A 12,217-nucleotide genomic window follows, 5' to 3' on the forward strand; every position below is an offset into this window, starting at 1 on the left:
AAATCCCCATTCACCCCCTTCACCCCCCAAATCCCCATTCACCCCCCCAAATCCCCATTCACCCCCCCAAATCCCCATTCACCCCCCCAAATCCCCATTCACCCCCCCAAATCCCCATTCACCCCCCCAAATCCCCATTCACCCCCCCATTCACCCCCCCAAATCCCCATTCACCCCATAACCCCCCCAAATCCCCATTCACCCCATAACCCCCCCAATCCCATTCACCCCATAACCCCCCCAAATCCCCATTCCCCCATAACCCCCCCAAATCCCCATTCACCCCATAACCCCCCCAAATCCCCATTCACCCATAACCCCCCCAAATCCCCATTCACCCCATAACCCCCCCAAATCCCCATTCACCCCCCAAATCCCCATTCACCCCCCAAATCCCCATTCACCCCCCAAATCCCCATTCACCCCCCAAATCCCCATTAACCCCCATAAACGCTCACAACTAACCCTATTAATCCCCATCACTAACCCCAAACACCCATAAACCCCATCACTAACCCCAAATACCCCATAAACCCCCACAACTAACCCTAAACCCCCATAACTAACCCTAAACACCCATTCATAATCAGCAATAATGCTGTTTCTGATTGATAATGCTGCAGCCATTGCCCAGTGACCTGGAGATAGAGGCTCCCATTGCTGCTCCGCCAATGTTGCTGTTGGTGTCAATCCCACATTGCTCTGCTCCTGCTAAAGCTCTAATTGAACCGCACCTGGAGTACTGCAGGCAGCTCTGGGCACCAGACCCACCTGGTGCAGGGCTTGGCCAAGGGTCTGGCACATCCCCCTTCCCACAGGAACTAAAAGCTCATGGCGTCAGGGAGAGGGGGGGAATCAGGGTGTTGAATTTGATGATCAGCCATGATCAAAGTGAATGGCGGTGCAGGCTCGAAGGGCCAAATGGCCTCCTCCTGTTTCTAGTTTCTATGGGTGAAGTCAGTGGGCAAAAATCTGGCAAATGGAAATTGACAGGAAACATGTTTAAAAATGACCTTAAATGGTGCGAGTTTGCAGAGCTGAGGTGCAGAAGAATTTGGGTATCCTAGAACATGCATCACAAAAGGCTAGTATACATGTCCAGGGAGGTAGTGGCATAGTGGTATTGTCACTGGATTAGTAATTCAGAGATCCACAGTACTGCCCTGCAGACCCAGGTTTGAATCTGACCATAGTAGATGGTGAAATTTGAGTTCAATAAAAATCTGGAATTATTGGTTTGATGGTCATCATTAGACCTTTGTCGATGGTTGGAAAAACCCTTTTGGTTCACTTATGCCCTTTAAGGAAGGAAATCTGCCCTCCCTACCCAGTCTGATCCATATGTGACTCCAGACCCACAGCAATGTGGTTGACTCTTTACTGCTGCTCAGTTCAGGGGCAATTAAGAATGGGCAACAAATTCTGGCCTTGCCGGGAACACCCAAATCCCATGAAAGAATAAAGAAAAAGAATGTAATTAAAAGTGTTAGAAGGTTATCATTTGAGATAATTTAATTATAAAATTCGCAGATGACGGTAAGATGGGTGGAAGAGCAAAGTGTGCAGAGGACGCTGAACGTCTGCAAAGGGATATAGATAATCTAAGTGAGTGGGCGAGGGTCTGGCAGATGGAGTACAATGTTGGTAAATGTGAAGTTATCCATTTTGGTAGGAATAACAGCAAAATGGACTATTATTTAAATGGTAAAAAATTGCAGCATGCTGCTGTGCAGAGGGACCTGGGTGTCTTTGTGCAGGAATCTCAAGGAGTTGGTTTGCAGGTGCAGCAGGTAATTAAGACGACCAATGGAATTTTGTCCTTTATTGCTAGAGGGATGGAGTTTAAAAAGTGAGATTATATTGCAGCTGTATAAGGTGCTGGTGAGGCCACACTTGGAGTACTGTGTACAGTTTTGGTCTCCTTACCCGAGAAAGGATATACTGGCACTGGAGGGGTTGCAGAGGAGATTCACTAGGTTGATTCCGGAGTTGAGAGGGTTGGCTTATGAGGAGAGACTGAGTAGACTGGGGCTATACTCATTGGAATTCAGAAGAATGAGGGGAGATCTTATAGAAACATAAGATTATGAAGGGAATAAATAAAATAGCAGGGAAGTTGTTTCCACTGGCGGGTGAAACTAGAACTAGGGGGCATGGCCTCAAAATAAAGGAAAGCAGATTTAGGACTGAGTTGAGGAGGAACCTCTTCACCCAAAGGGTTGTGAATCTGTGGAATTCCCTGCCCAGTGAAGCAGTTGAGGCTACTTCATTGAATGTTTTTAAGGCAAAAATAGATAAATTTTTGAACAGTAAAGGAATTAAGGGTTATGGTGAGCGGGGGGGGGGGGGGGGGGGCAAGTGGAGCTGAGTCCATGAAAAGATCAGCCATGATCTTATTGAATGGTGGAGCAGGCTCGAGGAGACATATGGCCTACTCCTGCTCCTAGTTCTTAAAAGTAGGGAGGTTATGATTCAGTTGTATAGGGCATTGGTGAGATCACATCTGGGGTACTGTGTTCAGTATAGGTCTCCTTTGTCGAAGACAGGTGTAAATGCATTAGCAGTTCAGAGAAGGTAACTAGACTAATACAAGGAATGGGTGGATTGTCTAATGAGGAAAGGTTGGAAAGTTTAAGTTTGTATCGTAGAGTTTAGAAGAGTAAGATGTAACTTGATTGAATCCTTTAAGATCTGAGGGGTATTGACAGGGTGGATGTGGAAGGGATGTTTCCTCTTGTCAGAGAATCTAGAATTAAGGGTCACTGTTTAAAAATAAGGGATCACTCATTTAAGACAGATGAGAAATTGCTTTTTCTTAGAGGGTTGAATGTCTTTGGCATTCTCTTCCTCAAAAAGCAGTGAAAGCAGAGTCTTTTGAATATTTTTAAGGCAAAGCTAGATAGAATCTTGGCTCAAAGGGGTGAAAAGTTATCAGGGGTAGGCAGGAATATGGGATCAAAGTTACAATCAGATCAGCCATGAGCTTATTGAATGGTGGAGCACATTTGTAGGGTCAGGTAGCCTTCCCCTGCTAATGTGTATGTTTGGGAACACGAACATCTGCAAGTTCTCCTGCAAACCACACACCATCTTGACTTGGGAATATATCACCGTTCCTTCAGTCACTGGGTCAACATCCTCCCTTAGCAGCAGTCCAAGCTAAAACTAGTTAGTGGTAATACTTGGTTCAAATTGATCAGATTTGCTTAGTAACATTGTCATTACACAAGGATGTTCGACCAAAGAACACTCCATAGTTTCCCAGATTGATCACCTTACCTGGTTTTCTATCCTGTGCCCAACATTTTGATTGCCTTTGGTTCAGCAAAGAATCGGACAGCTTTTCCATAAAAGGTCCTTGCAGCCTCGCCTGGATACTAAGATTGGCCACTTTAGGTGTCTGGAGCTAAAAACAGCTCAGCCTTTAGCTCCAGGCACCTAAAGTGGATACAGTAGGTATGAAGGTCTTGGATACAGAAGGTATGAATGTGTGCATACTGGAAAGTATTTCTTAACAATTCCAACTACTGCCTGAGACTATAAACGCCTAATCCAGTTTTCTCTCACATTCCAGTATGGGGTTTGCCTGGAAAACAACAATTCCTTTATGATGGAAAGGGACTGTCAATAGAACAGATGAAACTTGGGGAACATCTTTAATGCTAGGCTAATGAAATTGTAGAACAGTGGCATGGCAGGGAGTTCCTTAAAAAAAACCTGCATTCAAAGTTGGCAGAGCCAAGTTTCCTAGCTTGGGGCAATATTCTGTAAACTCCCTAACATCTTTAGCAACAGTTTTATAAATGTCTCAATTTTTTAGGGAATGGTCACAAGAACTGAATGATTGCACTGATGACCAGCCAACCAATTAGAACCCCCAATCCTTTCCACTCCCCCCACACAAATTTCTTTTCCAGTTGACAAAACGTTACGTATTTGTTGAATAAAGTTATCCTCCACACAGTGAAGAGGTTGATACAGAGCAGGTCTATAACTTTTTGAACACCCACAATGTCCCTTTCCTTATTCAAATTGCTAAAACTTCAGTGACAGCACATTTATCCAAAAATATTTATGTGCAGTACTTATTTCTAAAGGAAAAATAAACTCAGTTTAGTGCATTCACAAGATTGGTCCCAAACACCGCCAATGGAATCAGGTCTTCAACAGGTAGACATTCATTAAGTATTTACTACATCACACCACAATGCCCTGTTTCTCAAAAAAATACAAGCAATAACACTTAAATGGTTCCTTCAATTAAAAACACGGTTGACCGTATTTGTGGCACTTGATTTATTTATTCCCGATAAGAAGAGGAATCAGTAATGAGATGCCTCATTAGCATCATGCCATTAAAAACATTTATATTGCACCTCATCGCATCTCTGAAATGTCACGAAGCGCTTCACATGGTGCATTATTCTGAAGTGTAAGGAAACACTGCATCAGCTTGTGCAAAGTAAGATCCCACGAACAGCAATGAGATGAATAACACGTTGATGTGTTTCAGAGGATCCAGCATTCAAAAGCATGGAGTGGGACCCACATGTTGGACTGAGGTTAGAATGTTAACTAAACTCTAACATATTGTGGTACAAAATGATGCTTTAAACAAACGTAAATTATTTTTTAATTCTATCTAGGCATACCAGCTCAACAAGACAAGATACATTATAAACTGCTTCCTTTTCCTTCACATAGCAGGGAGCCCTTTTCATTCCATTATGCTATTAGTTTTCTCCACTCAGTAGAGACAGAATTATAGAACATTTACAGCACAGAAAGAGGCCACTTGGCTCATCATGTCCGTGCCAGCTGAAAAACAAGGCACTCAGTCGATTCTCACTTACATTTGGTCCATTGCTCTGCAGGTTACACATGGGTGCATATCCAGACCCCTTTTAGATGAGTTGAGGGTTTCTGCCTCTACCAGCCTTTCAAGGCAGAGTGTTCCAGACCCCCACAAACCCACTCCAATCCTTCTACCAATCACTTCAAATCTCTGCTTCCGACTCACTGATCTCTCTGCTAGGTCCTGCCCATCCACTCTATCCGGGCCCCTCAGTTTTGTACATCCCAATCAAATCTCTGAGTCTCCTCTGTTCCATGATGAACAACCTTAGCCTTTCCCAGTCCTGGGTGGCAGCATTCTCATAAATCTTCTCTGTAGCCTCTCTAATGCAATTACATCCTTTCTGTAATGAGGTGATCAGAGCTGCACACACTACTCGAGTTGTAACTAATGTTTTATATAATTTCAGCATAACCTCCCTACTCTGATATTCTATACCTCGGCTAATAAATGAAAGGATTCCATTTGTCTTCTTAACCACCTGCCCTGCAACCTTCAGGCATTCACTCCAAGGTCCTTCAATTCCTTGACACCCCTCCGTGTTCTCCCATTTATTGTGTAATCTTTTTCCTTGTTTGACCTCCCAAATGAATTCCATTTGCCACATTTCTGTCCACTTGACCAGACTACTGAAATCTTCAAGATATTTCCAAAATTACAGACTTCACGTTTCTGGGCCAGGAGCAACTAAAGACCACTCCATCCTCAAGAATTTTGATTTATATTACAAAAGTTCACTGAATCCTTTAAATTAAGTCCAAAGGATGTACAGTATGACAGTACATAAGCCTCCACTGTATGCTATCCATGGACAAGAGATGGATACAACAATTCACAGAACTTTGGAATCGAGGTCCCAATGATGGAGCAAATTTTCAATTTAATGAAAAAAAGTAACTCGGGATGCTAACAGCTTCAACAGGCTTAAAAAGGCTTCTGCATACAGATAGCAGAAAGGAGCTAACAAATATTTACCTGATATACAAGTAAAGGTCACCCAAGTAGCAACTTACAACATTTTGTTTGTGGTATGTAAAAATACTGAATTGCAATCTAAGCCAAGTTATACCTGCGAAATCCTGAACCCCGGGGAGAGGAAAATACCATTGAAATTCTAAGATGATTCTAACCGGTATCAAGAGTGCAGTCCCTTTGTTGCGATTAACTTTCTTCCTATCAAGTTTTTTTTTCTGGAATTGGACAAAAGAGAAAATAGTGCCGATGCCAAGAACACTGTGAATGTAATAAATTTATTGGAAATATGGTCTTGGATGTAAATCTGTAGCAGTACAATATTTCATCATTTTAATTAGTTGAGTTCTTTTTATAAACAATGTGCATAATACAAACAGGATTCATGTTCAAGTACAGATATCAAACGCACCATTTCCCATTCAATTTTCTCAAAGAACGAACTTGCATTTATGTACTCCTTTCACGACCTCAGGATCTCCGAAACCATTTTATAGCCAATGAAATACTATTGAAGTGTAGTCACTGTTCCAAGTGCCAAATTAAATGCATATTGTTTTCAGCATTTCTTGGTAAATTAACTCTGCACTCATCAGGATGGAATTATATCATAAAGAGGTTGAAGTAGCTTGTTAGCTCCAGAACAAGCGGCCACTCCAAAGTCAGTGTTAAAACTTCAGTCTGGCATTTGTAATCTATTGCTTGTACGCATCAGTTCTACACATTCATGGCCACACTTGGCTTGGGAATCCCTTAGCAGGAGAGGGAGAAAACCTCAACAGTGAATATGTTAGGCTCATACTGCTGGCTCTGTTTACTGACAGCTGACCAAGTGAAATTATAAACCGGAGCAAGATCTGGTCCACTGCAGCCGTTCAACTGAGGGACAGCTTCATGATGGGGGCCGGAGAGAGAGTTTTGTTTTTAAATCAGAGGGAAGAGAGACTGCAATTTTCTCAAAATATAACTTTTTAAAAAAGTACTGTTGACATTTAATTTACCTTAAAGTAGAGCAATAGATGCAAGGAAGCTGCAATCAAAATGAAATGGTGAGTATGTATGATTTGATGTTCTTTGCATTAATCTGTATAATGCTGAAGAATGATTTCTTCACAGGACAAAGTTAAACCATTTTGTGACAGTTTAAAAGTACCACACACCATATACCTCCACCAAAGGCCATTCTTTATTACTTTTGCCAGCTAAATGTAAAACACAGCTCGGAATCTACATTGCTAAAATTAAGTCTGATACAATGAGGGTGAGTGTGTACTGTTTTATCCGAAAAGAACTTTACTCTTCATTTTGTGATTTATAACGTCCAAAGCAATTTCCCCAAAACATTTATAAAAATGATGAAATCACAAACCTACAGAACACAGCACTGATCATTGGGGTGGGGGAAGGGGAAAAGAAAGAATGAGCAAAAAAAAGAGGGGAAAGTAAAATGCCAGATAATAATGGGGTGAAGTTACGTGACCTTAGAGAGGGCAGATGTTTTTAAAACATCTCTGCAAGCAATGCTGACTTTGGATTGCCATGGAAGATCAGAACAAAAAAAAAGCACAAGTAAAAGCTTGCAAGAGAAGCGAGATCAATTAAAAAAAAAAACACTTATTTGGTCATGGTGTGTCACTTTCAAATACATTTTTGAGGGTTTATTCAGCATTTTATTCATACAAATGGCAAAACCTGCATGATGAAGTTACACAAAAATATCCATGACCTTTTATTTCCAAGTAACAAAACAGGAAGGAAAGAAAGTACTTTAAAGTGTATGCATGGAAACACCTAACCCTTTAGTTTACCATGGATCTGTCAATGCTTTCACGTAGTCTTCCAGATTATGTATGTTGCAAAATGTCTACATTAAAATGGTTGATGACTACTACTGGATTTCAATCACAGGAAACAGAATTACAGGCATCCAAGAAGCACTTTGCTAAACTAGCATACACCTATAAGAGAAAGCTAACAAAAGATCAGGGTGCTGTCATCTTCCTCACACAAGTCCCGTATAGTATATCCAATCTTAGTTTTTTTTTTGGGCTGCTTCTGGAGTCCATAGTTTCTCCCAGCCTTGGTTTTCTTACTGGATGGCCATCTTCAAGGGCAAGCCAGCCAGTGAAGTCGTTATCCAACTGGAATCACGTGAATCAATAGATTTCTTTCTTTAGGGCCCCAGTTTTCTAAATTACCTTTCAGCAGGGTTTAGTACTTTGTGACTTGAATGTTCACAGGGTCGATGGAATTTAAGTTTTCAAAATCACTCTGTACTCAGTAGGATAGCAATCGTTTCTGCACCTACACCCTCGATACTTCTGCAGTTCTTGTATGACAGAAAGACAATCGTGTAATTCAGACTGGGCTCTATGGCCCTTGACCTTGGGGTGCAGACCATATAAGCATATCCCTGAGTGCAGCCTTCTGACTAACCACTCCGAATGCACGGGGATTCCTAGATTACCTCAGATTAAGCCCCAGAATGCATCAACACCTGCCATGGTGTGGCTATAGATGCCTGTGGCCGAGTTGATTCTGGTGGATGCCTGACCTCATTGAACCAGAGAGATCCACTGTATTCCAGTTCATACCCACGCCGTCCAACCTTCATACAGTTGTGCCAAGTTATCTAGATTAGTAGCTTCTTTAATCACGTAATCAACCTAGAAAATACAAGGAGTGGAGAAGGTTTATTTTTAGGTTAACATCGACTTAACTGATAAATGCGTTAAAGGCCAACAATTGTAGATGAGACAAAGTTGAACTCAAATTGTTCCAGGACAAATTCAAAGCGACCCTAATTAATTAGTAGCTATATTCCTTTTCAGAGATTTTAAAAATGTGTATTGAATTTTCAAACCTCAGATTTGAAGCACAGTATTTTAATTTTCAGAGATAAGCACAAACAGGAGGCATACATTCAGCATTTCAAACCAGCTACACCATCCAGTATGATCATGGCTGTTCACCCACCGTAACTCTACATTCCTGCGTTTTGCCCATTTCCCCGGACCTTGCCATCTCATGTGGTCTTGCTGGTCCCATTGCAGGAAAAGCCATCTTGATCACCCTCTCTGATTACCTACCACCCAGATCCTTCTTCCATGTCCCATCCTTGTGTATCCGTCCTTGGAGATGAACACTCCCTCAAATCACTTACAACTGAGCTTCGAAAATCCCAACTGTTGGGCCTTTGGCCCTCTGATCGGCACATGTCTCCAGCTATCAATCTGCTCAGCTACACTCTCATGCACTACCTTGGGTGCCCTGATCCCCAGTAAAACCATTGCTCTCTCTCACCCTGGCCATTCTCCTGTTATGGCCCTCAACTTCATTCCCTCAAGTCCAAGGGGCGCAGACTTGAGAGGATACACTGGATAACTGGTTCAGCATCCACTGCCGGATCTGCCTGGACCACGGAAAACTGTTTTGCACTTCCAAAACTGCTTACTATTCCAGGATCATCCTGGAATACAAAGATAACTCTTTGTTTTATGACTCCATTGCAGATCAGCTCAAACTCCGATCCGCTGCAACAACTGCAAGGAGCTCAAGGATTTCTTTCTCACTCCAATCTGCTGTCCCTCACTTCCACCAACCCACCAGGCCAAACTTCATTTAATGCTCTCCCCTACCCTGAACTAATTTCTTTAGTTTCTTCCCCATCTCACCTCATGCCCTCTCTGATCTTGCCCATGAGATGTTCCCTCAATCCTATTCCCACTGAACTGTCAACTATGCCCTTGGCCCCATGTCAGATACAGAAACTGTTCTCTCTTCAGTTGTTGCCCCTTTCTCCTTTAATCTGCCATCATTGCCTCTGTCCTCAAAATACCAATCCTTGCTCCTACTGTCCTTACAAACTCTGTCGCACATTCAACCCCCACAATTTCCTCGTCAAAGTCCCTGAGGTCATCCATTTTGGTAGGAATAACAGCAAAATGGACTATTATTTAAATGGTAAAAAATTGCTGTGCAGAGGGGCCTGGGTGTCCTTGTGCAGGAATGACAAGGAGTTGGTTTGCAGGTGCAGCAGATAATTAAGACGGCAAATGGAATTTTGTCCTTTATTCATAGAAACCCTACAGTGCAGAAGGAGGCCATTCGGCCCATCGAGTCTGCACCGACCACAATCCCACCCAGGCCCTACCCCCACATATTTACCCACTAATCCCTCTAATCTACGCATCCCAGGACTCTAAGGGGCAATTTTTAACCTGGCCAATCAACCTAACCCGCACATCTTTGGACTGTGGGAGGAAACCGGAGCACCCGGAGGAAACCCACGCAGACACGAGGAGAATGTGCAAACTCCACACAGACAGTGACCCGAGCCAGGAATCGAACCCGGGACCCTGGAGCTGTGAAGCAGCAGTGCTAACCACTGTGCTACCGTGCTAGAAGGATGGAGTTTAAAAACAGTGAGGTTATGTTGCAGCTGTATAAGGTGCTGGGTGAGGCCACACCTGGAGTACTGTGTACAGTTTTGGTCTCCTTACTTGAGAAAGGATATACTGGCACTGGAGGGGGTGCAGAGGAGATTCGCTAGGTTGATTCCGGAGTTGAGAGGGTTGGCTTATGAGGAGAGACTGAGTAGACTGGGGCTATACTCATTGGAATTCAGAAGAATGAGGGGAGATCTTATAGAAACATAGAAGATTATGAAGGGAAGAGATAAGATAGAAGCAGGGAAGTTGTTTCCACTGGTGGGTGAAACTAGAACTAGGGGGCACAGCCTCAAAATAAGGAGAAGCAGGTTTAGAACTGAGATGAGGAAGAACTTCATAGAATCATAGAAACCCTAGTGCAGAAAGAGGCCATTCGGCCCATTGAGTGCACCGAACGCAATCCCACCCAGGCCCTACCCCCATATCCCTATTTACCCGCTAATCCCTCTAACCTACGCATCTCAGGACACCAAGGGGCAATTTTAGCATGGCCAATCAACCTAACCCGCACATCTTTGGACTGTGGGAGGAAACCGGAGCACCCGGAGGAAACCCATGCAGACACGAGGAGAATGTGCAAACTCCACACAGACAAGCTGGGAATCGAACCCAGGTCCCTGGAGCTGTGAAGCAGCAGTGCTAACCACTGTGCTACCGTGCAGCCCATGTGAACTTCTTCACACAAAGGGTTGTGAATCTGTGGAATTCCCTGCCCAGTGAAGCAGTTGAGGCTACCTCATTGAATGTTTTTAAGGCAAGGATAGATACATTTTTGAACAGTAAAGGAATTAAGGGTTATGGTGAGTGGGTGGGTAAGTGGAGCTGAATCCACAAAAAGATCAGCCATGATCTTATTGAATGGCGGAGCAAGCTCGAGGGGCCAGATGGTCTACTCCTGCTCCTAGTTCTTATGTTCTAATGCATTTATCCCTCCTAAATCTTTCCTGGAATGCCATGTTTGAATCCCTCCACTTGGGTTTCTATCCCTGCCAGTGCCAAACCAGTTCTCAAAATCAACAATGGCATCCTATGTGACTGTGACAAAGGTAAACTTTCCTCCTCATCCTTCTTGACCTGTCTGCCTTTGGCAGGGTTGAGGAAACCATCTTCTTCCATGCCACCCCAGCTGGATGGGCTGCTCTCTCCTGGTTCCATTCTTATCTAATCATAGTTATAGAATTACTGGCAGTGGCTCATCTTCCTGCTCCCATACCATTAACTCTGGTGGCCAAGGATCTATCCTAGGCTGCAGGGAAGTCTCCATTCCCAGGACTCTATTCCCTAGTGAGCAACTCCAACCCTCTCCCTGGCAGTTTGAGATTAGGTGTCACATTTGGCCCCAAGATGAGTTTCCTATCTTACGTACATGCAATCTCCAAGACCCATCTCCACCTCTGTAACATTACCTGATTGTATCTCTGTCTCAGTGTATCTGTTGCTAAAACCCTCACCCATGCCTTTATCTTTAGACTATTCAAATGAGCTCTTGGCTGCTGTCTCACATTCCAACTTCCATAAATTTGACATCAGCCAAAACTCTGCTGCCCGTGTTTTAATTTGCATCAAGTCTCACATCCCCTATACTGACCGACATTGGCTCTCATTCAAGCAACTTCTTTAAGATTCTCATCCTCCTAATCAAATCCTTCTGCGATCTCGCCCCTCATATCTCTAATCTCCTCCAGACAAACAATCTTGAGATATCTGAATCCCACTTGCATCCCTGATTTTATCCCTGCATGACTGGTGGCTACACCTAGACCCCAAGCTCTGGAAAAACCTCACCTACACCTCTCTGCTTCGCTACTTCACTTTCCTCTAAGACATTCCTTAAAACTTACCACTTTGACCAAGCTTTTGTTTACCTGACATAATGGCTCATATAGCTTCCGTAGAGCACCTTGGGAAATTTCATTATGTTAAAAGGTATTTAATAAGT

General features: G+C 43.3%; 1 protein-coding gene across 3 annotated transcripts in view; it reads right to left on the reverse strand.

Moving 5' to 3' along the window:
* Positions 1–7,452: 7,452 nt before the first annotated feature.
* Positions 7,453–12,217, reverse strand: part of smg1 (SMG1 nonsense mediated mRNA decay associated PI3K related kinase) — a 181,659-nt gene continuing 176,894 nt past the window's right edge. For all 3 annotated transcript variants that reach the window (XM_078240916.1, XM_078240917.1, XM_078240919.1), the window contains one exon: positions 7,453–8,493. In XM_078240916.1, the coding sequence (XP_078097042.1) occupies positions 8,416–8,493 (78 nt within the window). In that variant the 3' untranslated portion in view covers positions 7,453–8,415. The remainder of the gene's footprint in view (positions 8,494–12,217) is intronic.

This window comes from Mustelus asterias, chromosome 23 (assembly GCF_964213995.1).
Source record: "Mustelus asterias chromosome 23, sMusAst1.hap1.1, whole genome shotgun sequence".
Classification (NCBI taxonomy): Eukaryota; Metazoa; Chordata; class Chondrichthyes; order Carcharhiniformes; family Triakidae; genus Mustelus; species Mustelus asterias.